Below are 27,181 nucleotides of genomic sequence, written 5' to 3' on the forward strand. Positions count from 1 at the left end.
AGTATTTCAAATGGTGTTAGAGTGGAGGCTAGTATTACAGTAGAGTTAGGCGAAAGTTGAGGGGTTGATATTAGGTTGATGATTACATTTAGGTTTATTGGTGGGGTAAGGTAAGTACTAAGATTAAGGTTTTGAGTATGCATAGTTTTATTTTGGGAGAGAGGTTAAAAGACTTTTCTCCATAATTAACTTATATAGAGCTGTTTTGTTGTATCAGATAAAGCAGTGTGAAGTTAAATTCTTTCACTCTGGGTTCAAAACGAGTTCCTGTAACTTTATTTCTTCGCTAAGATATTCCCAATTAATTTGCAGCAATAGAGGCCCACAGGGATGCCCTCAGTGTGCCCTTGGTGTGCCAGGAAATTAATTTCATATTTAATGCCATAGATTGTCCTTTTCCATTTGCACATTTTGCAGTTTACCAACAAATCTGCCTTGTTGAACATCTGTGCCAGTAGGTTGGCTACAGGTAAAAATGTGGTTCACACTCCTGAAGATGAACCCAAGGATTTGACAGAGAATATTTTTAAATGTGGCCACCTAGACTCATATAGATTTTCCAGACACATGGTTAGTGCAGGGGAGCAAAGTAGGATAAAGAGCTCTTTTTATCATCTTAAAAAGGGTGAAAGAACTGACGGAATTCTTACAGCAGTTTTCTTCTGTAAAATATAGTATTTGGCTACTCTACTCTTGTATGTTTCTGGACAGCCATGTGCATTGTTTTCTTTGGGTGAGTCCGACATTCCTGTGGCCACTGATAAGATTTCCATGTTATTGTTGTGTCATATCACATGGGCTTATGGTGTCGGGGGCATCCAAAGTGCACCCTATTTTGCAAAGGTTCATTCCAGTCTTTTTAACCTTGTCTATGAGAAACCTACAGGTGTGGCAACTTAATTTATACTTTGGGGTCATATTTCTTTTTTACCTATACTGAAGTGTAGGTAAAATGGCATACGCCATGTAAAGTCTCTAGAGTCCCCACAATAACTGGAATATGTTTTCTACATTATGGGGTTCATTACGATATTGGGGGGAAAGCCTCCGCCTGACACCAACTTGGAATCTGGACCGACCGACTTGCAGCCGGCGGTTCTGACCGACGGATTACGATGCGACCGAACACCGTTTGATTGGAGTCCCATTGTTCCCTATGGGAGCTCGTGTTCCGCCCGACAACCGAAAGTAACACAGGCTCCTAAGGGGAAATGGGGTGTTTGCGGAAAACCCTGCACCCTGTCACAGGCTCCCCACGGTGCCTGACACAAGGTGCAGGGTTCTACAGGGGGTCCCTTAGGTACCCCCTCGGACAGCAACCGCAGGCCTTAGGCCTAGGGGGACCTGCCAGGGCTCCCCAAAATCACTTTCTGACAGCCGTTTCATGTCAGACATGCCAACGTGGAAAGGCTGTTGGAAATCGACATTGTGATCCTGATGTCGGAAATGCTGTCCATAGGGGTGTGCGATGTGGTTCAGACTGAGAGGAATACTCCGCGAGTTACTCAAACCAATTCAGAATGACCTTGCGGTTTACATTCTGACAGCGGATATTGCTGCAGAATGCAGCACACATAGAAAGAGGAAGTAACGAGGAAAAATTAAGATATTTTTCCCTGTAATGCCTCTCCTGGTGCATTCCCAGGTTTACCAGGTTTGGCAAATCTGGGACGGTGTCAAAAACCATGGGAGTTGCGTGGAAACACCCACTGCTACGCCCATGGAATGCCTCCCTTGCGCAGAGGAATACAACATAGCAACTTGCACTGCGTTGCATTACTCCATATTTTGAAGCTAGTCAAAGCCACGCAAAGTGGGTTTGTGTGGTTTCAAAATATGACTTGGAGGTTTGTGTCAAGCATGTACTACGTTGCATGATCAAGCATGGCGCAAAGCTGTCATAAATATGCCCCTGAATGTGTAATCTCACACTGCTTCTCTGAGTAAGATTTGGCTGCACAACCACACTCTGTTGTGAGACTCAAGTTCTTAAGATGAAGTACCCGGTTATCTGGATAGATTGTGTCAATATTCTGGTCCCATAACAGCAATGGTATAGTACCTCAAATTGTTACAGTTGAGGCACAGTAAGCCCTAACTGCCGTTGTACCCTCAGAAACATTTTTTTTCGAATTGCTAATAAATGGAACGATAGTATGTTTTTTGCCTTTGTAGTTATTTTACTTTTGTTTACACTTCATCTTGAGGAGTCCTCTCAACAGAGACCCTATGCTTATCATTATAAATTCACTAATTCTGTAGAACTGTTTCTGCTACTTGCAGGAGTAGATATGAAACTGTTGACAATGGTTTGGCAACCCTTGGATCCTGAGACTGCTTCCTCTGAGAAGAGTGGAGGGTGCCAGTCCAGCCAGTATATTTTACAAAGGTCTGGATTTAGAGTTGAATGAATGAATGACCTACTTATAAATTGCGAACAAATGCCTGAGGGCATCAAGTCGCTAAAGCAGTTACTCTGCCAGAGGGCAAGAGCGGTATCCCTCTACCAGAAATAGTTACAGGGCAAAAAGCCAGGTCTTCAAGGCCTTACAGAAAGGAAGGTGTGCCTCCAAACAAGAGATGGATATGGAGAAAGTATTCCAAAGCATGGACGCTGCCACAGCAAAGGCTCTTCCTCCCCATCTTGCCCTCCTAAACCTAGGAACAACCAGCCAATTCTTATTGGCAGAATGCAACTGTCTTGTGGGAATATAACATTGGAAAAGCTGTATAAGTCCCTCCGGGCACGAGTTGTGAAGTGCTTTGTGAACAATGCATAGGACCTTAAACACAATTATTTCTCTGCTGGGAGCCAGTGCAATATCCGAATAGCATCAGAGACCGAATGGTATTTTGGAAGATCCAAAACAAGTCTTGCTGCAGCATTCTGGTTAAAATATAACTTATGGATGGATGCCTTGTTAATGCTCAAGTACAGTGAATTGCAATAATCCATCTTGGACCCAATCAGTGCCACAGCTGCTTGTTTATGCGTAGGGAGAGAGAGAAACGCAAATATCTTCCGAAGGGTCCTGATGACCCAGAAGCAGGACAAGACTGTCTTATTAATCTGAAGATTAAAAGACAGCTTGTTGTCAAGTGGGACACCAGGATTCTTTGCCGAGTCAACGGGACAGGGACATTGTCAAGCATTCGTGGCCTCCAAGAATGGGTCCAGATAGATTGTTGGCTACCAAAGACCAGAACCTCGGTTTTCTCCCCATTTAGACTCCAAAGCTGGGTTTTGGGGGATGCTGGTGTAGAGTGATACGATGTCTATAGTTACCAATAGTTGTTTATTCTTATCAAAAAACATGTCATCCACCAGATTAATGACTTGCATGGTGTCTCGCAGATATGTTTTGGTTGTTTCAGCGAGTGGTTTGAGGAAGAAGTCTACATATTTACAGACCGGCTCAAGGAGCGATCCACAGCCGGAAATGATTGGGCGTCCCGGTAACTTGAGTGGATCCTTGTGCACTTTTGGTAAAGTATAGATGGTGGGAATACGGGGCTGGTTCACGTTTAGAAACTCGTACCAATTCACTACCATTGCCCCATTCTTCTTTCCTTCTCACACTGAGAGCACTGTAAATACTATATGCACTACCAATGTTTGGAGCTGCTGCATTGCAACCCATTAATGCTTTGATTTATAATCGCATTTAAAAAGGCCGGTGTTACTTATGGAAATTAAATTTCAGTTTTTTTAATTTTATTCAAATCTTGAGTGGTGAATTGTTTTCTGGTTTCCTGTAATTTTTATGTGTTCATTATACACGAGTTAGGGTAAAGAACTACCACAACCATTTTCTTCTCTGTGCCATAGCCACCAGTAGGTCGATCCAAGGTTAATATAGTGACCTTGGGGCTCACCCTGAAGTTAGTGTTATTTTTCCTTGAGGTGGGCGACTGCTCACCCCACATATTATTCTACTTTGTTTCATCCTGTTGCATTTGTTTTCTCAACATCCTTTGGAAGACACACTTCCAGTTCAGCAACCTCAAAATATGTATGAAACTGGGTGCCTGTGCAGCAGTTTTATGTCACAATGAGGAAAGCAAACTGCTGTCCAGCAGAGCTGCCAAATGGGCCGTTTACATGTACTACACAGTAAGCCACCAACACTTGCCTTTGCCTCTTTATTATTGCAAGTGATAGCTGAAATGTGCCCGCATGCAAGGTGCTGATTACTAAAAATCCAAGACTTTCTGACAATAAGGTTTCCTTATGCATTATGCCTCATCTGCTCAATTGCAACACGAAATGTCTGTCCTTTGACAAGTATGAACAAGTCTTTATGGAGGATACTTTGTACCTCTCTGGCTAAAAGCCCCTTTTAGTAAGTATATTATACTTATCACTGTAGTAAAATCAAAAGGCGTGAGCTAATACCAGGCTTAAAAAGGCCCTATAACCAGGATGTTGTATGTTTTCAATCTGGAAAGTCAGCCCCCCAGTTGTCAACCTCTCTGTCATGCACTGGCTCATGTGGACATATTTAACAGTGAAATGTATCTGAAGTGACTCTCTACCTGTACAATGCATGTGGTTCAGGGTTTATAAACATCACCATGAAGGGAACACAGGAGCTCAATAATTAGTCAAACTCAGCAAAGTGTCTGAACCAGAGAGCTAGGGTATGAAACAGAGTCTTTTAATGCCCCTTCCCTATGACCCAGGATTTGGAAGACTTTTATTTGTTTATGTATTTATATTGTTATGTAGCACAACATTACAAGGCACTGTCAGAACTCTTGGCAGGAAACCAAAAATTGAGGAACAAAATCATGCTTTTATAAGTAGCTTTCAATAAAACAATACAATTAAACGTAATCAAATCATTTTAAACATGATCATGTGCAATCAGAACTCAATTTAAATCAGAAGTGTGCTAAACGAGAGAATGTAGCTGTAGTATGATAAAGGGTTCCAAAAAGTCAAAATCGAATTCAGAAGAGGAGTGAAGACTGGATGCGAGACATAAGAGCCAGAGTTGAAGAGCAGAAAAGTGGGTTTGGGGAAGAGATGCTATAGCAAAAGCACTACAGGATGGGAGAGCACTGAATATTCTGAGAATGAAGCACCAAAGGGAGGAGATCGATTACATAACTGAAGAGTGAAGGTAAGTAGTCAGGGATGTTGACAGGCAAACTATTAGGACAAAAAAATGAGATATGGAGATTTGACAAAAAAACATGCAGGCAAAGAGAGTAAAGCTGACATAAAGGCTTACAATGTCTAAACATTTTAGAGGGTTTAGAGGGGAGTAACATTTATCATGTGGGGAAAAAAAGAGGGAGGAAAATAAATGAGAACTTGGGGGGGTCATAAATACTGAAGTAGTAGAGAATGAAGAAGTGAGTAGACAAAACTTAGGAGAGTCTATAGAGTAATTGATTGAGACTTAGGTAAGCTTTAGGCTAAATATGCATCTCCAGTTTGTTCCAGAAAGCCAGCATATCCCTGGTGCATCTAATTTCTTTTGGAATTGAGTTCCAGATTGTCGAAGCTGCTCTGTAAAAAGACTGATTTGCAGTCAATGTTTAGATAACTGTTTGGATTCTAAGTGGTTTTCTTCTTAACCCCTTCTCTCTACCAGAAATTTGTAATACGCCTTGTTGGTATTTTGGCTGTTTTTCAGATAGGGCTTTCTGAATAATACATGCAGCTTAAAATGTAGTTCTTGCTTGTAAAGGAAGCCAGTGTAGATATTTTAGAATGGAGGGATATTATCAAATTTATTAGTGTCAGAAACCTGTCTGGCAGCTGAGTAAATAAGTGTTTTTATCACTCCAGTAGGGCTTTAAGGTGAACTCTCAGATCTGAGTTGCCATAGTCAATACAAGACACAACAAGAGAGCAAATGGTCAATGTCAAATCAAAAGTTTGAAAGAGGAGCTTTAATTTTTTATTGATCATAAAGTGGCTTGTGATGCTGAAGCTGTGTGTGCCACTTGTGATGCCATGTTAAGCTGGTTGTCTATCCATATGCCCAAAGATTTCACTACGCTAAACATTGTTGGAGAAAAACGAATTGATTGCATTTCAGAGAGCCAGTTGCTTGGTTGGTAATGTCAATTAATCAGTGGAGGATTTTTTTTTCCGGGATTCAAAGCCAGCATATTTTGGGATTTCTAAGAATGAAGATTCGGTAGACAGGTTTTCAGGGTTCTTTTATCAAAGAAGGCAGCGTAGTCTCAAATATAACTGTATATCTTTGTCATCTTGATATATATAGCGATAGTATGGCCTGTAAGGAACATAGTTAATGGCTCCATATAAATGCTGAATGCAGTAGAAGTTAAAGAGGCTGTGTCTAGGAGCTGATTTCATCAGATGCTTCAGCCAAGATCTGGTCTGTTACTATCCTGGTACTGTGGTGAACCTGCTTGCAAATGCTATGGGGTGATGGTCTGGTCTAACTCCCAGATGTTGTCTGCAACTCGTCACTTGTGAATCAATCCCTCATAGCCACGGATTGACATGTCATAATGTGGCCAGTTAGCAGACCCAAATAATTGGTGCTAGAGGTAGAAGGCACAAATAATCTGTGTTATTTGTGTCACTGAAGACTGGTGGTTGAGCCAGATTCACAGAGGTCTCTCATTCTGCTATCAATCAGAAGAGGGTGTTGCACTGTCAGACTGAAATCCTTAAATAAACATTTGCTGTCAGCTGAGCTGATTGGTGGTATTATTCTGTTGCAATAATTTATTGAAAATGCCTGTAAACTCCCTTTGGTAAACATGGAGATTTTACATGACTTTCCTTCCAATCTTTCACCAAAAAAATGAAACAGGGCCCATAATATAGGCTCCTTTGTTAGCCACAGTTTCCAGTGCGGTTTTGAATTAGTCCTGCTTCTGTTCTTCATTAAATAAAAGTCAGCTAAAATGTGGTAGGCACGTTGTCCGTAGGAAGGGGAGAGCAGCAGCCCTCCTGTCTTTAGATGCTGAAAAAGTGTTCAGCAGGGTGGACTGGAGTGTGCCTGTTGCGGTACCTGAACGCTTTGGTGACAGAGTAAGGAGCTGATGGTCATTGGCCACCTATCGGCCCTTGTCCACATCCAATGGGTCACCCATCAGGGCTACCCACTGTCTCCTCTCTTATTCATTCTCTTCCTGTAATCCCTTCTCCAGAGTATCAGGGACTCGAATCTACGGTATCTCCTTCTGCAGCAACACCTTCAAAGTATCTGCATTGACAGAGGATACCCTACTAACCCTTAAGGAACTCCATCACTCCCTTCAAGCATTAATCCCCTTCTTGGAGGAATTCCTGGCAATAGTCGTGTTCAGATTAATATGACAAATTTGGAGGTCTAGGCCCTAATTTGAGGGGGGGGGGGGGGCAATGGAGGAGATCCTTACCACATCGACACAATTTTGTTAGACATCTTCCTTTGCAATATATTTGGGGATTCACCAGACACTAACGCTCTCTACTTGTGCCTCTCTCAACTTTGAATCCCTCTTATGTGAAATCAAGGCATCTCTACTCTTTTTGAAGAATCTCTTCCTCTCCTTTGTGGGATGCATCATGGGCCACAAAATGACACATCCCCTTAGCATCCTGTACCTCTTTCAGTCCATTCCTCTGACTGTCTCTAAGGCTGACATCGTCCGGCTTCAAGCTGCTTGCATGTCCTACATTTGGGTGGCAAAACACTGTATATTAGTCTTCCAGACATGCACCGGCCATCCCAGGGAGGGGGAGCTGGGGGAACAACATTTGCTCTACTACTATCGGACTTCCCAGCTACGCTAAATAATCAAATGGGTTAAAGGGCAAAGTGCCAACCCCTGAACCAGTATCTTTGCCTCTAGACCGTTTGGCTGGGTCCTGTGGATCCCCAAAGCCTCAAGGTACAGACTCTTATACCTCTCCCCTGTCACTAGAGCCACCACTCTAGGCATCTGGGACTCAATTGGCACTAAGCAGGGCCTTACCTCCTTCCCTTCTCTCCTCACTCCTGTCCTAGACAACCCAGAGCTCTCTCCGGGACAGCATACATAAGCTTGACACATATGGAGGCAGAAAGGCTGTTTCTATCTCGTCTTCTTTATGGAAGACCAAATAAGGACCTTCGAGGAACTTAAGCCATACTATGGGATACCGAGAACTGAACAATTTCCTTATGTTCAGCTTCACTGCTGAATCTCCCAACCCATTGTCAAAGTGGTGGCCACCAGACCACTCACGCACTTCAAAAACTACCTTCAATGCCTCACTTCCCATAAGCAACTGATCTCCAATATTTACAGGCTCCTTAATGCCCGGACAACACCATGCAAAACACCATATCAACCACACTGGGAGAGGGATCTACCACTTAATCTAGACACTAAACAGTGGCATGAAGCATTTGTTCACAACACTAATTTCACCAGACGTGCACGGTAAGGACATTCTATACAAAATCTTGTATTGTTGGCACCTCACACCCCAAAGCCTGCACACTATAAATGCGGCATATCCAGAGACATGCTTTCGTGGATGCGGAGACCTTGGTACCTCCCTATGTATCCTATAGTCCTGCCCACTGCTATGCGCCTTTTGGCATACCATATTCCAAGCAATCTCCCAGGTTCAGGACTGCGAATTTGACAAACTTCCTGAATTGGCCATCCTGGGAAGATCTGCTCAGGGTTTATACCCCCTTAATTGTAAAATGGGCATCTCCCACCTCTTTCTGGCCACAAAGTACACAATTCTTTACCCCCAGGGGAAATTCATTACCCCCACTTACCAAGACAGGCTTCACAAACTATGGCTCCTGTTGAGCCACAAAAAGATCGTTCACGAGATAGCGGACATGTTCCAACTCTTACACAAACTTTGGGACCCAGTCCTCAGTTACTTGATCTTCGACTTCTGGTGGGGGGGGCATGCCCTCAGAAGCTTTGCAATTTAAGTCTACTAGACAGAGCATAGTTATCATGCTAAGGCATGTCCGTTCCTCCTAACTCTGATGAGTATGCTGCAACACTCTAACTTCCACTCACTTGGTGCAGAGTGTGGGTTGGAGGGTTTTAGGGAGCTGTTACTGACCACATTGGTCGGCGGTTCCTGCAAGCATTATTTCTATGCTTTCACATGTAAAATACTCCAATAAAAACTATTGAAACATAAAATGTGGTAGGTGTATATGGTAACAATCCCCTTTGTATACCATTTTTTTTTAAATGGCGGAATTTGCTATCAACATCTGTTCACCGTGGATAGTTATCCACTGGTCACCCCTTTAATTCACTTGCTGTATGGCTCAATATCTCACATTTCTTTCAGTTAATCCATCATTGCTTGTACGTTTGTCTATTCGTTGTTCTGAATATCTTTTGTGCCTTTATTCACTTGTAGTCTCTTTCTTTACAAATAAACAATTTCTGAGTGTATTCCATTTTTTATGTTCCATATCACAAACACTTCATTTATGATGTTCCAAGTCCAATTTGGAGTAAATCCATGAAAATTTGTTTTTAGTCACAATGCATTTTGCTCACCTAACAATCAGGAAAATAGTCAACACCTCTTAGATTGGCTAATGCAGGTCCAAATCTGGATGCAGCAGAAATGGCTGTGCTTAAATGCTTACAGTGCTGAGATCCTACTATGTTGGGCTCTTTAACCTCTGGGTCTTCACTGCATCCTTTTCAAAAGGTATGCTTGTTGAGAGTATCCTCACAGGAAACCAGACTCTGAACCCTCTGTGAATAATGTTTCCAAGATAAACTCCTACCTTCTTTGTGTAGTCCATGAATTCCTACATTTGCTGCTGAAATAATCTGTCGTATCACAATGGTGGTTATCCTCAGAATCAATTTTTCTAATTGAATGTCTGCTGGTCTGCTTGGTGGTAAAAAGAGGTAATGAAGAAGGGAGTCATACCACAAAGATTTTTTTTTTAAAACAGTGCACATAAAAGTGTGACAAAAACACTGAATATTTCATTAAACTAAAATTAATCAGATTTCATGTAAACGTGGCTATTGAGTAATAGAAGACTAATAGGGGAATTCATGCGTTGAGGGGAAAAGAATGTCCACAAAAAGGAAGCAAAGTAACAGTTCAGCCTTTGGTGCTATAGCTAGAAGACATTCAGAGTGGTCTTTCCTGGCAATAACAGGAGAGAAACATGGAGAGAGTGCATGGTGGGGACACCAACATGAGTGCTCAAAGTAGTAATATTAAATATACTAGATTGGCCTTGAATCCAGCGCCTATGAGGGTTTACCATGCCCTGACTGGATGTCACATGATATAATTGCTGCTTCAACTCAACAAGTCATTATGTATAGTATGTATCTTGATTCTTGTAATTAATTGGTGTAATTTATGGAAGAAGTATTATTAAATGTTTTTATGCTACATCTAAAATAAAAATGATAAAAATACGAATAAAAAAACAAGTCAAGAAAGAAATAATGTCCAAAATATTCCTGTGTAACACTTGGGCTTAGGTACCTAGGACTCAAGAAGGTTAAAGAATAGGTCACAGCCCATGGTCTAAAGACTTTGATTAAAGTTTTGTACTGCAGCATACTGACCTGTAGCATGGCAGTCAGGGTGGTTCTGTCCTGGAGATGCCATTACTTCTCCTAAGTGGGGTACCCTGACTCCAGGTCGAACAGTAGTCCTTGAAATCTGACAAACTTTCAACTTGCCCTGGACTGGTACATTCTCTCAGAACTGGTTTGGGAAAGGCTTTTCCTACTTCTTGTTGACCTCTCCTAAATGTGCTTTGAAATCGTCTATAACAATTAAAAACACAGTCAAGCCTTCCTCCAGCAATAAGGCCTCCTTATGTAAAGCCTTACAACAAACTACATTCTCTCAGCTCTTGAGGGCACCAGTTAGGAAAACACTTCTCTACTGGCTAGAGTAGGAAAAGGATAAAAGATTACAAGGAATCTCCACAGTGGTTTCTCCCATCTAAAACGTTATTACATGTCTGTAACATATTTACCTGAGTGACAAAAGCCTCTAGCTACCATGGCCCAGCTGAATGCACTAAAATGGAACCCTTCAAGGTTTCTCTCTTTTAATTAAGAATAAGAATATTTTAAGGACAAAAATAAACTTACATAAGGCTGAAGACTAGGATGCAAAATAGGGGAGGCTACTGTGAAGGCAAAGTCATTAAGAAAAGGGATAAAACCAACAGCAATTCGGGTATACATATGATCTGACTACCTTAGAAACCAGGAAGCACTAAAGAGGACCCATTGCATACTCAGAATAGTTTTTCATAAGGCTGAGAAATGAAAATGAAAACAAAAAGGAGAACAGGAATGTCTGTATAGGAAGAGCCAGTTCTTTGCTGCTTCTGTCTCCTATACTATTCTTTACAGCCTCTATGCCTCTCTCTCTCTTTTTCCTTTTCCTCCCTCCTTGCTTTCCTTTCCTTTGTATTTCTTTGAGCTATGCCCTTCTTCTTTTTCTTTGGTCCTGCTTTGACCTCTCCCTCTCCCTGCTCACTTTCCGCCATTTTTTCCTTTCTTTCACTATCCTTGTACACCCTTTTCCTTGCCCACCCGTACCCTGTTCCTTCCACGCATGCAGGTCTGCGGTTACAGGATGCGCCTTCACTTTGATGGCTATTCCGAATGTCACGACTTTTGGGTAAACGCTGACTCTCCGAACATTCATCCTGCGGGGTGGTGCGAGAGGACAGGACACAAACTGCAGCCCCCAAAAGGTAAGATGGGTACAGCAAAGAATCGGTAAAGCAGCATGCACTTCCCATCAGGTGATGGTCCTTACATGTGGTACATTATTACGATATGTTTTATACTTGTCTGGAGCACACCATATTAATTTAATCAGACATTAAGTTACAAAAAAGATTCCAATTCATTACAGTATATCTTTCAAAGATTAAACATTAGTTATACATACAAAATTCAATTTATAAAATACAAAGAAATGTATTTTTTCTAAATACGTACAGGGATTGGACAATGTTCTGATCTATTAGATACAACCCAGTATAACAGCAAAGCACAGAACTTATACAAGTGTTCAGTGTACATGCAATTAATTCAAAGACCAGGCATTAGATCACGAACAAAAGAGTTGTTTCATGCTCGATCCGAAAAAACAGCCATCACGTGTTTTGTCTACTAGACTTCCTTAGGGCTGTAGAAAAAAGCAATAGAATAATGCCAACAAACAATCAACAGTATTACAATTTTAAAAGGTAAAAGAGAAGAAAAACATGGATGCACCCCATTACCAGCACACCCCTTAGTCAGGAGGAACTAAGGAGAGAAAAGTGAATTGTGCATAACATGAGAAAGAATGGATATCCAAAGTCAGTTATGACCAAAACCAGAGAAAACAATAAAAAGCCATAGGATTGGACATATTTAAGAATTAATAATTATGTGGATGAGCCTGTACACCATAAGAAAAGTATAAATGGATTTAAAGTGGTACCACAATCAGTGGCAGAACGTAACCAGATTGCACTAAATTGTAAATTGTAGGACTATTCTTTTATTTGTATAGTTGGGGTATGCTCTTACTTACCAGGTGTTAAAAGTGTAATATGTTTTTTTGACATGCCAACATAAAGGCTCATACCACTCAGAAGAAACTGTGATGAAGTCATCAGTGGCCACATTCATGCGAGAAAGGAGAGTTTCTTTCAAGAAATGCTGGCCCTCTCTCACAAACATGAAGACGTTCAGGCCCAAAAGAATACAAAATAAACTCCTGACAGATTAAACTGATTGAAACGACCTTCTTGGGAGTGGAATGAGCACATAACTATCAAATCATCGTGTCAAACCTTTCTAATAGAAGTAAAAAAAAAAACACTGTTTCAGTCTAAAATGATCCACCATAAGATATTATCATGCCAGGCAGACCTCAGGAGCAGTGTAGCACACAAGGAGTAGGCAGTTCTTGTAGGGTGGGGAAAGAAGTTAAGGAGGCTAGGTTGGTCAACAACCTTACTCGTAGTGGAGTGTGGGTGTCTCCCAATTTGGGAAGTGAGGCACTCACACACCCATTTGGGTGTCATGCTTCATCATAGGGCTTGCTCCTAATCAGGCCGATGCTGCAATGCCTGAGGGGCACCCTATGAGGGGCTCTTTGTCGGAGATCTTTTCCCAAGCTCTATAGGTGAGGTGCGTGTGGGGGGCTAGTGGTGTAGATGTGAGGTGATATGTGGAGAAATAAAATGAGGTGAGGTAGTGCTCCAAAATGAATTTCAATCTGCGAGCCCACTCGTCTCAATTAAAACCAGAATAGGGATACCGCTGATTATAATGGTCGAAGGTATCTATATGTGTGTAGTCATGGTCAACATGTTTCTTGCCCTATGTGTGTAAATCACTCGGCAGTTCTTCAGGACCTATCTTGATGCGCTATCTAAATGGGTGGTTGGTTATGGGAAATGAACCAATCACTCTGATGACCTTTCAATGAGGTACCTTAACAATATAAAGCATGGGACCAACCTAATGAGATTCAAAACAGAGAGAGAAAGAGGGGGAAGAAGGAGAGGGGGGAGGTGGAAGAACAGCGGGGACCGCTTACACACAGTTTTCCTGGAAAACAGCTGCTGGGAACCTACCCCTCACTCTGCCTCGTTGGGAGAAAGCGAGGTGTGTGAAGCCAGTGGGTTTAAGTAGCAGAGAAATGACCCGGAAGTGGAAGGACAAGGGACATGCGGCGGACATCTTTGAAGGGGGTTGATGCTGCAAGCTCCCGGTTAAAACGGTGTCCGCCATCTTAGAACGTGGAATTCATGTGGCATCTACAGGTCAATAAATATACGGCAGCCGGGGGCGCTAGGTGGCGCCAGACCAAGATGGCCGCACTATAGTGAGGCTCTCGCCAGATCGAGCCTTTGACCGATCCTGCTGACCATCCTGACCGGGGTTACTAGCTCTTTCTCCCCACCGTGGTGACCGCGGTGCTTTCCTGCACTCGGCGGTGCCAGCAGCGTCGCCATCGCCCGACTGGAAGCGAAGCTGTGAGAAGATTTGCTCTGAGGCGGCTCAGGCTGGCTGCAGGGGACTCGCCACTCCGGGATTGACTGGCCGGGAGAGTCCGGGGATTTGCGGCCTAACCGGAGCTGCGGGCACAACAACTGCGGTGCACACAAACATCCGCCGCTTCCTCCGCACCTGTCTTATGCTGACTGAGGACCTCCATACATTGAAAGCGAGCCCTCCCTCTTGCCGCCGAGTCCTGGAGGTGACTGCGGGCGGCAGCTAACGGCCGAAAAAAGGCGCGAAAACGGCCATTGGCGGCGGAGCAGATTTCGGCGAGCAGCGCCAGGGTGCACAATCTGGAGCCGCTTCCCTCATAACTTCAGGTACTGTGGTGGCGCCGACACGGCTGGGACAATACTTAACTATTGCAGGGAGCTGCCATACATTCTGCGCTGTGGCGCATTGACATCACGCTGGTCCCAACTGCTATCTCTGACCCTCCCATGCTGCTGGAGTGACCCTGCAAGCGTCTCAGATGGCGCTCTCTACACCCCCTTGCTCCCCTGAAACGTCCTCCTCGCCTCACAACACACGAGGTGCACTAACGGGGGGTTGTCGACCCACCGGCCCGGAGAGCACAGCGTTCCCAGCCCGCGCTGACGAGACTCGGAGGCCGCCTCACTGCTCCTTCTCATGCATGCGTGACCTTGCCCATCGGACACGCTGACCATTGGCACAGGGCCGGCGATATCTGCCCAAGACCACTTGCTCGGCTACAAGACGCAAACTGTGACGAGATTTGGACCCCCCCCTTACAGGTACTGCTTTCCTGGTTGCTCTGCTGGTTGCTCTACTGTTGTGATCCTCACTGGAAGGCCCTGGTTGATGCGTCAATGTTAATAGATTCTTCTGCGTCACCGGTGGTATTGTTCACTAGCCCTGCCTCATTATTCTGGACTTGTGGGCCGAGGTATTCCGAAAGACGTCACCTCTGAAATACACTGCGCCCCTGGTGCCACCTCCTCAAGGGTTCTATCTCGCCCTGCCACTCCGCCTTGTCACATAAACGCTACTTCGCGTCGCCACGCACTGGCTGCTCCTAACACGCCTACTGCGAGTGCACCTAGTCACGACATGGGCCGCAACGACGCTAAGCAGACCAAAATACCATTTGAATCTAAACGGGCCTCCAGAATCATGCAAGAACCCGCAGGTAGCCCTCCTACCCGTGGACCGCCGGGGGACGACTGGAAAGCCTTGCTGCTGACCATGCAACAGAGTTTGACAAGCATTGACGCCAAAGTTGACACGATCAATACTCGCATGGACAGTGTGGTTACCAAACTGGAACAACACGACACCAGACTCAAGGAAGCAGAAGATCGAATATCGGATCTGGAAGATGGTGCCACCGCGAGCGCCAGGCAGGTGACCCAAATGGACAGGCTCCTAAAAATCATCGCGGAGAAAAACGAGGACTTAGAAGCCAGGTCCAGGCGCAACAACATCCGCGTCCTGGGCCTTGCGGAGTCCACCAACACTGGGAAAATGGAGGTGTTTATTGAAAATCTGGTCGTCGAACTCTTTGGTAAGGAATCGTTCTCCTCGCACTTAATAGTGGAGCGAGCCCACAGATCCTTAGCCGCACGACCGCCGCCAGGTGCCCAGCCTCGCCCCATCATAGCGAGATTTCTCAATTATAGGGACCGGGACGCAGTGCTCCGACGAGCGAGAGAGGTTGGCACGGTGAGATATGGCAATACTACACTCTCATTTTTCCCGGACTTCACCCAGGCAGTGCAGGAAGCCAGGAGGAAATTCATAGGGGTTAAGAAAAAGCTCCAGGATCGTGAGATGACATACGCCATGTTGTACCCGGCTAAACTGAAGATTTCCTACGGGGGCAAGCAGCACTTCTTTCAAAATCCTCAACAGGTGGAGGACTTTCTTAAGCACCACAGGGCAGATGAAACCAGAGAAGACGCTGAATCCCATCGCTCCAGATCCTCTTCGCCTATGAACCAGCAGGAATAGTCCATATTCACAGTGACCGCCCCGATGACAAGAAGTGGTGACGGACTAGAAGCCTACACCACGGTGAGGTACAAATCGATAATGTTGTTTGACTTGGTATACATATTTGGCAGGCTCGATCGCCCACCTCCGTCCCACGCCGAGAGACCGGGGCTTTGCCTGGGTCCTAGTGGGTGCGAGTAGGGAGGTGGATGGCAGGTTTGGTGCCCCTAGTGCGGTACCCCAATGGGCGAGCCCCAAAACCCCCCTTCTTGTGATAGAATGGAGGGATACGTGACATTTCTAGGGTTTTTAAGTTGGGGAGTGGGAGGGATAATGGGGATTGGGTGGGTTCAGAATGCCCGGCGGGTTGGGGTTGCCGGAGTGGGTGGGGGAATGTTCCAACATATTGCCTGCAGGACAGAAGTGTTTATTGTCCACGTTAGCAGTTGGGCATACCGAGAGGGTAGTTGGGTTTTGATTCCTATATTTGCTGCCGTATGTTATTTATGCATGGATGTTGTGGATGATTGGCGATCTTTTTTTCCGATGGGAGTATGGGGGACGTAGCTGGACCGCTGCCCGCTTCGCAGTTCCGAGTAGCCTCCTGGAATATACGGGGGCTGAACAACCCAAAGAAAAAAAGACAAATACTGGGGTATCTAGACAGGCACGGGATATCTGTAGCTATGCTGCAAGAAACTCATCTGATGCCAAGCGGCTCCCCTCCATTCGCTTCTAAATGGGCTGTGAGCAGGGTGTTCTCCTCCTATTCCAATTACGCTAGAGGGGTGGTAATACTGGTGAAAAGAGGAACACATTTCATTCCAGCTGGGACTGAGATAGATGCTGGGGGGCGCTACTGCATGCTATGGGGGAAATTACACTCACACACAATACTGTTTGCATGTTACTATGGTCCCAACACGGATGACCCTGATGCTCTTCTCACCCTATGGGGGAATATACAGGCTTTGGGGATAGATCATGTGATGCTAGGGGGAGATTTCAACACGGCCCTCATACCCGCGCAGGACAGGTCGCACCCACATGCCTCTCATTATACTAATACTCAGAGATCACTAATGGGAATACTGAAGGAGCACCGCCTGGTGGACTCGTGGCGACATATGCATCCCAACACCAGACAGGGTACTCATTGCTCTGCGTTCCACTCCACATGGGCCCGCCTTGACTATATATTTGTCTCAGCGGGTCTATCCCCATGGTTAACCAAAGCAAATCACCTGGCGCGTACATACTCGGACCACGCCCCGGTTCTTCTCTCCCTTAACATTCCCCTCACTACTCCCCCTTTCCTAAACTGGCGCCTAAATCCCGCACACCTGACTGACACTGCATTCACTGCTGAATTGGAACTGGAAATCACAGAGTTCTTTGAACGGAATATTGATTCAGTGTCTAGTCTCACTACAGTTTGGGAGGCTTTTAAAGTGACTATGAGGGGGAGCTGTATCGCCAAAGGGGGTGGAGTGCTCAGGGCACTGCGAACAGACATACACAAGCTTGAACTGGAGCTCCGTCAGCTAGAGCGAGAAATGGCGAACGGAGATTGGGACGGCGCAGTACATGCTCAGATCAGGGACAAACTGAACGACTACTCAGAAGCGGCGGATAGGGAAGGCAAATTTCTGGGTAAGCCCTTTAATGCTCGGATATATGGTGAGGGAGACAGGCCTGGCAAGGCGCTGGCAAGTGCAGTCAGGACCCCTCGATATCAAAGTTATGTCCCGACTTTATTGGACAAACATGGCACACCGCACCACGATACCGTGACACAGCTACAAGTGTTAACTGAACACTACACCTCGCTTTACACCTCACTTAGGAATGACACGCTTAATTTGCAGGAATATCTAGAGGACACTGCTATTGCCTGGCTGGGGCCGTCCCAGCAAAAATTCCTCCATCATGAGCTTGAGCTTGATGAGATCAAAGATGCCATCATGTCCATGAAGTCAGGGAAAGCACCGGGGTTGGACGGTCTTCCGATAGATTTTTATAAATCCTTTCTACATATACTAGCACCCATACTGAAACAGGTCTTTTATGCGGCATTGGAGGAGGGCTCGCTCCCCCTCACGATGCGGGAAGCATTAATAACATCGCTACTGAAACCAGGTAAACCGCCCGAACATTGCGATTCCTTCAGGCCCCTCTCGCTATTGAATACAGACAGCAAGATCTTAGCTAAAGTTCTCGCTACACGTCTCAATCTCCTTATGGAAAGACTCGTCCTTCCAGATCAGGCGGGGTTTGTTCCAAACCGTGCCACGTCCCATAATTTGCGTACCTTACAAGCAGTGCTTCAAGATATTAACCCTGGGTGCGAGGCTGCTGCCATTTTCCTGGACGCTACAAAAGCGTTCGATACCCTGGAATGGGACTACCTGCTTCCACTGCTCGAGAGGATGGGAGTCCCCTTCAATTTTCTGGACTGGATTCGACTGTTATACTATAAACCCCAAGCTACGGTGCTGCTCAACGGTGCGCGCTCCGCTCCGTTTGAGATCCATCGGGGTACCCGACAGGGTTGCCCCCTGTCCCCGATACTCTTCGCTATTGCCATCGAACCCCTGGCCGCGAAGCTTAGACAACACCACAACCATCGTGCTCTAGTCTACCCGGAACGGCAACTCCTGATTGCACTGTACGCTGACGACATGACCCTCTACGTGAACAATCCACGGGATAATCTGAATCCCTTATTGCGCGAGATTACTAAATTTGGGGCTATAGCGGGGATACAGATAAACTGGGCGAAATCTGCTATGTTCCCCTTGACTGACAAGACCTCGGAATTTCCTCTTGACTACCCCCTGGTGTGGGAACCCGATGAAATCAAATATCTAGGAATCAAAATCACTAGGAATAGAGAGAACCTTATCCGGGCTAACTATGGGACGGTCCTGGACAAATTGACGGATAGCGTTACACGGTGGCTACATCTTCCTCTATCCATGGCGGGCCGCATATCACTTATTAAGATGGTGATCCTCCCCAAACTATTGTATCTCTTTACGAATATTCCCTATAGCCCGGGGTCTTGCTTCTTTAGGGCCCTCGACTCCCAGCTCTCGCGACTGATCTGGGGAGGCAAACAAGCTAGACTTAGTTTAAAAACCCTGATGCTGCCTTACCACCAGGGAGGGTTTGAAGTCCCGGACTTCCGAAAATATTACGATTGTGCTCAGGGCCATTTTGCAGCGTACTGGCTCCATCCCCCTCCATTTATGGCCCACCTGGCGGTTGAGGATGGTTATATGAGACCGGAAAAACCCTCTGGGTATCTCTACGCTACAGTCAGCATGACCGATAGGGACCCGACTACGGTGGACTGCACTGTCAGGGCCTGGAAGCGCATTGCAGGGCACATGGGGGTACTATTCGCCTACTCGCCTTTAATGGCGGTGGCTAACGACCCCAGGGTGAGTGTCGCCCGAGAAGAATTGGGACGTAAATTCCTTGTCAAATACGCTATAAACACGTGGGGAGATCTCTACTTGCAGGGCACCTTCCGCACAGCTGTACAGATATTTGGGGACAATGCCCCCACGATGATGGATACTTTCCTCTATGTCCGCCTCCGACAAAACATTAAATCCGTCACACCCAACTTTCCGGACGAACCAGAAATCATGGCACCTCTGCATTCCCTGCTACAGGCCGCGGTCCCGAAACATGTAGTCTCCATGTTGTACAAACATGTCCAGGTGGCCCCTTCGCCCCCCCCCTTTAGAGCCCGGCAGGAAAGGGACGCTGACCTACCCGAACCCTTATCGGACGAGCAGTGGGAGACGAGCTGCTCTCACACACATGCTGTAACTGGAAACACCCGTCTCCGCCTGATCCATTATAAATTCCTGCACCGGCTCTATTTCACACCGGTAAAACTGCACCGTCTGGGCCTCAAGGGCGATGATAGATGTCTCCGATGTGGCATCCCGGGGGCAGATTTTATACACCTAGCATGGGGATGCCAAGCAGTCGCCACGTACTGGGCGGAAGTGTTTGACGCTCTCTCGGAAATGCTCGGACTATCCATAGACCCTTGCCCTAGGTTAGCGCTGCTCGGGCTAGCTCACCCTGCTGTTAAGACGAACCGCAAATTTTTTGCACTGAGCCTCCTTCTGGCTAAACGTCAGGTGGCATGCAGATGGGGCAGGGGGCGGGCACCCAAATTTAAAGATTGGTTGAGTTGCATGGCTACCTGGCAAGAACAATTACATAACTATGCTGACCTCTTACCACCTAAATCACGACCCAAAGATCTATGGGGCCCTCTTACTTCGTACCTACTTCACTTACACAGTGATGAACGTTCTGTGGAAGAGAATAATTGAGGGGTAGACTGCAGGGATCACTGCTCCGATCCCACACGGGGACTATATTCATCCACACACTTTCGAAAGCATTGCCACAACACGCGCCTCTAACATATGCTACCCCCTGCTGGACATGGCTTACTTTGGAACCTGCATAGGCGAACACACGCAGCACATACTGTTACGCCCCCCCCTGATCCGTAACGCACGGAACGAGGTGTAGCGGGATTGCGGGGTGACGGGCGTCCCCCCCTCCCCCTCTCACCTCTTGTATTATTCGGACTTGGTTCGGAACGGATATTCTCATTCAGTCAGTCATCCACTACAACACATCCATGGCACGACACAATATCGCACTCTCTGCATGGCAAGCGAACACACTACCTTCCCCGTGGTTGAGTCAATACCACTGCAGCAGTAATGACTCGGCCAGCATTGTCTGGCATCCAAGGCAGGATAGTGACTTCGACCCTGCGCCCCCCCGCGCAATTGAGCTCCATCATTTCACTGCTCCGACAAGGAGGGGTCGCTGGGGGAAGGAAAGGGGAATGTTATGTTGTTAAGCTGTTTGAAATGTAAAAAATAACCTCATTGCTTTGCTGCTCAGGGCCCACAATGTACACAAGAAGACCTCCTGCAATTTCCTATATGACCCATGTTTTATTCTAACGCGGCCGGCCCGGATGGGTTGTAGGCCACTTGCTGTGTCCACCCCATGACTTTATTCAGAATGCATGTTCATCCTCTTTCGTGACACTGTGGAAGCCGGCCCAGGAATATGGGTTGTGGGCACTGAGCTGTATTACATGTGTTTATGACCAATAAAGGTTTTCAAAAACAAAAAAAAAAATAAATAAAAAAAAATATATATACGGCAGCCATTTGAAGGGGGTAGAGGCTTAAAGCTGTCGATTAAAGCTATGGCGGCTATCTTATTACGTGGAATGCACATAGCATCCAAAAGTTGGGTACGGTAAAATTTGTCACGGGGGTGTATGCGCTAAAGTGTGCCCACCCTCATGGGACATCTTGAGGCCATCGCCATTGGCAAAGTAAAAAGAGGTGAGAGAAGTACCCAATTGACCGACATTATCAGTCTGTAGGCCGAAGTCAGACAATCAGAGTGGGGCACACAGGTCAAACAGTGGAGTGATTTCAAGTTGGTGAAGTCCCAGCATTGGGATGTAAACCCTGACACCTCTACATGTAATAAATCCCGATAGGATGTCATGATAGTTATCGCACTTAAGAGGCGAAGGAGGGAGTCCACATGGCCATGACGGATCACTGACATAATATCGACTGACAGAATATCGACTAGCAAAAATATCGAGGAAAAAATATCTACAGACAAAATATCGAGTTTGTATATACAAACAGGTAAGTACAAAAATATCAAGTAAAAAATATGGTTTACAAATATCGACTTTATTAAAAACAGTGTTAAATTAAATTAAAATTAAAAATTAATTACTAAAATATACTTAAAAATACTTAAATTAACTTATAATAATTAATGAAAGTTATAAAAAAAAGTTTACAATCATATTTGTTAAAACATATATATATATTAACATATTATAATTAAATATTATCCAATATTATTACCGTACAATAGCATAAGTGTAAAAAATAATATTCCCACTCCACAGAGTGCAACTGTAGGGAAAGCGTTGGATAGCGTAGGGGTAAAAATTACTATTCCCACTCCAGTGGGTGCAACAGTGAGGAAAGCGTTGGATAGCGTAGGGGTAAAAATTACTATTCCCACTCCAGTGGGTGCAACAGTAGGGAAAGCGTTGGATAGCGTAGGGGTTAAAATTACTATTCCCACTCCAGTGAGTGCAACAGTAGGGAAAGCGTTGGATAGCGTAGGGGTAACAATTACTATTCCCACTCCAAAGAGTGCAACAGTAGAGAAAGCGTTGGATAGCGTAGAGGTAAAGATTACTATTCCCACTCCAGTGGGTGCAACAGTAGGGAAAGCGTTGGATAGCGTAGGGGTAAAAATTACTATTCCCACTCCAAATAGTGCAACAGTAGGGAAAGTGTTGGATAGCGTAGGGGTTAAAATTACTATTCCCACTCCAAAGAGTGCAACAGTAGGGAAAGCGTTGGATAGCATAGGGGTAAAAATTACTATTCCCACTCCAAAGAGTGCAACAGTAGGAAAAGCGTTGGATAGCGTAGGGGTTTAAATTACTATTCCCACTCCAAAGAGTGCAACAGTAGGGAAAGCGTTGGATAGCGTAGAGGTAAAAATTACTATTCCCACTCCAGTGGGTGCAACAGTAGGGAAATCGTTGGATAGCGAAGGGGTTAAAATTACTATTCCCACTCCAAAGAGTGCAACAGTAGGGAAAGCGTTGGATAGCGTAGGGTTAAAAATTACTATTCCCACTCCAGTGAGTGCAACAGTAGGGAAAGCGTTGGATAGCGTAGGGATAAAAATGACTATTCCCACTCCAAAGAGTGCAACAGTAGAGAAAGCGTTGGATAGCGTAGAGGTAAAAATTACTATTCCCACTCCAGTGAGTGCAACAGTAGGGAAAGCGTTGGCTAGCGTAGGGGTAAAAATTACTATTCCAACTCCAGTAGGTGCAACAGTAGGGAAAGCGTTGGATAGCGTAGGGGTAAAAATTACTATTCAAACTCCAAAGAGTGCAACAGTAGGGAAAGCGTTGGATAGCGTAACAGTAAAAATTACTATTCCCACTCCAGTGGGTGCAACAGTGAGGAAAGCGTTGGATAGCGTTGGGGTTTAAATTACTATTCCCACTCCAAAGAGTGCAACAGTAGAGAAAGCGTTGGATAGCGTAGAGGTAAAAATTACTATTCCCACTCCAGTGAGTGCAACAGTAGGGAAAGCGTTGGATAGCGTAGAGGTAATAATTACTATTCCCACTCCAGAGAGTGCAACAGTAGGGAAATTAAATACTTCATATATTATTTCAATAAATATAAATTAATATCTATCAAAAATTAATTGAAAGTAATTACGAATTTTATATAATATAATAATTAATCAATAAAATTACACATTAAATTTAATTATTATAATTATTTAACTATTAATACAAATTAATTACAAATTAACAATTAATGATTTAGCATTTAAAAATTAATTTACAATAAATTCAAATTAAATACAATTAAAAAAATTGTTTTATTTAATTAATTATAAATAAATTACTTCCCATCCTATTCCCCTATAAACCCACAACCCACTACAGAAAATAAATTATTAAATTAACATAATTAGCAATTAATCAATTAAATAAAATTAATTAGCAATTCTAATGTAATTAATTACCCATAAAAAAATTCATTAACAATTAATTCTAAAACAATACCAATAAATATGTTAGCATATTTAATTAATTATAAATAAATTACTTGCCACCCAATTCCCCTATAAACCCACAACCCGCTAAAGAAAATAAATTAATAAAATTAACATAATTAGCAATTAATCAATTAATTAAAATTAATTGCCAATTAAAAGGTAATTCATTACCAAATATAAATTAATTAACAAAAAATTAAAAATGAATAACAATAAATAACTTTACATATTTAATTCATTATAATTAAATTACTTCCCATCCTATTCCCCTATAAACCCACAACCCGCTACAGAAAATAAATTAGTAAAATTAACATAATTAGCAATTAATCAATTAATTAAAATTAATTGCCAATTAAAAGTTAATTAATTACCAAATATACATTAATTAACAAATAATTAAAAATAAATAACAATAAATAAATTTACATATTTAATTAATTATAATTAAATTACTTCCCACCCTATTCCCCTATAAACCCACAACCCGCTACAGAATTAAATTACGCAAAAATTAAAAAATAAAAATTTCATTAATTAAAATTATTTATAACATAAATACACACTTTTAACACATATAATAACATAAAAACACTATAAAAAATTCAATATTATCAAAAATTATAATTTTATTAACCTATATTATATACTTTGATATTTTAAATGTCTATATTTTTAACATTCGAAATTACATTACTTACCTTAAAAACGATATTTTTGATGTCTATATTCTGTCCAGTCGATATTTTGTCCATTCGATATTTAAAACTCGATATTGTGTCCAGTCGATATTTTGTAGTCAATATTTTGACTCTGCACCGGCCATGACGACAGGGACTGTATGAAGCCAGGCTTGGTTATTGTGGCAAAGTAGAATGTGTTCAAGGGTTACTAAGTCCCCTTTGGTGGTGGCTAGTATCAACAGTCAGTGACATCAACTGCATGCAGTGGGAATCAAGAGGGCAGATAGTGGGGGGAGGAAGCACTAATTACTTACCTCACCCCACAGAATATCCTCATTGAGCTGATCTCTGTTGCAGGATAGTCTGAAAATCCAGCGTTGCTCGGAGAGACCCTGTTTGCTAAGATTGGGGTGGGCCTCAATCACTGTCCATCTTAAGCTATCAGGTGCATGTCCCTTCTCTGTGAAATGTTGACAGAGTTTGGTAGTTAGTCTGTTGCAGCGTATGTTGTTTCAGTGCTCCATAATCCTGACCGTCACTGCCCTGGTTGTCATGCCAATTTACCTCAGTTTAAAAGGGCAGGTAATGGTGTACATACAATTGTTGGTGTTGCAATTGGTGTGGACCAAAAGGTCCTTCAAGTTGTAGGTACGTTTGAACGCAAACCTGGGAGGGGCCATTGCCAGGTTCCCTGTCTGTAGGATACCCCAGTTCTTTCTAATGATTTGTTTAATCATGTTTGAATGTGGGGTGAATGTCATCATACAGGTAAGTATGTCCTCCTCAGTTTTGGGTATTTTCTTGGGTAAGGCCTTCCTGTTATTGTTCCTGTACCGGGTAATCCCTTTGTATTAGGTTGTGTGTGAGTTGTGATGCCACATCGTCATAATCCCAGGTGGTGCTGCAATTACGCCTAAGAAAAACCAAAGGAAATGATGGACGGAGCGTTGACAATACAAGCACTCACCCCCAGTCAACTGATCTGGGTTTAATCCATCACCGTTCTTTAGCCCACTCTGCCACCCCAGTTCAGACATGGCCATATGCAAATCAGTCTGACCCTGTGCCTCATGGGAACAGTCCAGCCCGAACTGCCAAGCCATGCCTTCGCTGGACCGGAAACAAGCTACCGAGGACCGGTTTCTGGCATTCCAGCCTTCTTCAGCCCGGCGTGCTTGAATCCAGTGGCAAAGTGAGCAAGGGACTCACGTCTGAGCATACCCTGCCAACTTATGGCGAACAAAGAAAAACCAAAGGAAATGATGGACGGAGCGTTGACAATACAAGCACTCACCCCCAGTCAACTGATCTGGGTTTAATCCATGACCGTTCTTTAGCCCACTCTGCCACCCCAGTTCAGACATGGCCATATGCAAATCAGTCTGACCCTGTGCCTCATGGGAACAGTCCAGCCCGAACTGCCAAGCCATGCCTTCCCTGGACCGGAAACAAGCTACAGAGGACCGGTTTCTGGCATTCCAGCCTTCTTCAGCCCGGCTTGCTTGAATCCAGTGGCAAAGTGAGCAACAGACTCACGTCTGAGCATACCCTGCCAACTTATGGCGAACAAAGAAAAACCAAAGGAAATGATGGACGGAGCGTTGACAATACACGCACTCACCCCCAGTCAACTGATCTGGGTTTAATCCATCACCGTTCTTTAGCCCACTCTGCCACCCCAGTTCAGACATGGCCATATGCAAATCAGTCTGACCCTGTGCCTCATGGGAACAGTCCAGCCCGAACTGCCAAGCCATGCCTTCCCTGGACCGGAAACAAGCTACCGAGGACCGGTTTCTGGCATTCCAGCCTTCTTCAGCCCGGCTTGCTTGAATCCAGTGGCAAAGTGAGCAAGGGACTCACGTCTGAGCATACCCTGCCAACTTATGGCGAACAAAGAAAAACCAAAGGAAATGATGGACGGAGTGTTGACAATACAAGCACTCACCCCCAGTCAACTGATCTGGGTTTAATCCATCACCGTTCTTTAGCCCACTCTGCCACCCCAGTTCAGACATGGCCATATGCAAATCAGTCTGACCCTGTGCCTCATGGGAACAGCCCAGCCCGAACTGCCAAGCCATGCATCCCTGGACCGGAAACAAGCTACCGAGCACCGGTTTCTGGCATTCCAGCCTTCTTCAGCCCGGCTTGCTTGAATCCAGTGGCAAAGTGAGCAAGGGACTCACGTCTGAGCATACCCTGCCAACTTATGGCGATCAAAGAAAAACCAAAGGAAATGATGGACGGAGCGTTGACAATACAAGCACTCACCCCCAGTCAACTGATCTGGGTTTAATCCATCACCGTTCTTTAGCCCACTCTGCCACCCCAGTTCAGACATGGCCATATGCAAATCAGTCTGACCCTGTGCCTCATGGGAACAGTCCAGCCCGAACTGCCAAGCCATGCCTTCCCTGGACCAGAAACAAGCTACCGAGGACCGGTTTCTGGCATTCCAGCCTTCTTCAGCCCGGCTTGCTTGAATCCAGTGGCAAAGTGAGCAAAGGACTCACGTCTGAGAATACCCTGCCAACTTATGGCGAACAAAGAAAAACCAAAGGAAATGATGGACGGAGCGATGACAATACAAGCACTCACCCCCAGTCAACTGATCTGGGTTTAATCCATCACCGTTCTTTAGCCCACTCTGCCACCCCAGTTCAGACATGGCCATATGCAAATCAGTCTGACCCTGTGCCTCATGGGAACAGTCCAGCCCGAACTGCCAAGCCATGCCTTCCCTGGACCGGAAACAAGCTACCGAGGACCGGTGTCTGGCAGTCCAGCCTTCTTCAGCCCGGCTTGCTTGAATCCAGTGGCAAAGTGAGCAAGGGACTCAC

At 44.6% G+C, this 27,181-nt stretch overlaps 1 protein-coding gene across 2 annotated transcripts in view; it reads left to right on the forward strand.

Moving 5' to 3' along the window:
* The window catches only part of L3MBTL1 (L3MBTL histone methyl-lysine binding protein 1), a 370,013-nt gene that overhangs the window by 154,214 nt on the left and 188,618 nt on the right, over positions 1-27,181 (forward strand). For both annotated transcript variants that reach the window (XM_078650498.1, XM_078650499.1), the window contains exon 9: positions 11,567-11,702. In XM_078650498.1, coding sequence (XP_078506624.1) covers positions 11,567-11,702 — 136 coding nt within the window. The remainder of the gene's footprint in view (positions 1-11,566; positions 11,703-27,181) is intronic.

This window comes from Lissotriton helveticus, chromosome 7 (assembly GCF_964261635.1).
Source record: "Lissotriton helveticus chromosome 7, aLisHel1.1, whole genome shotgun sequence".
In the NCBI taxonomy this organism is placed as follows: Eukaryota; Metazoa; Chordata; class Amphibia; order Caudata; family Salamandridae; genus Lissotriton; species Lissotriton helveticus.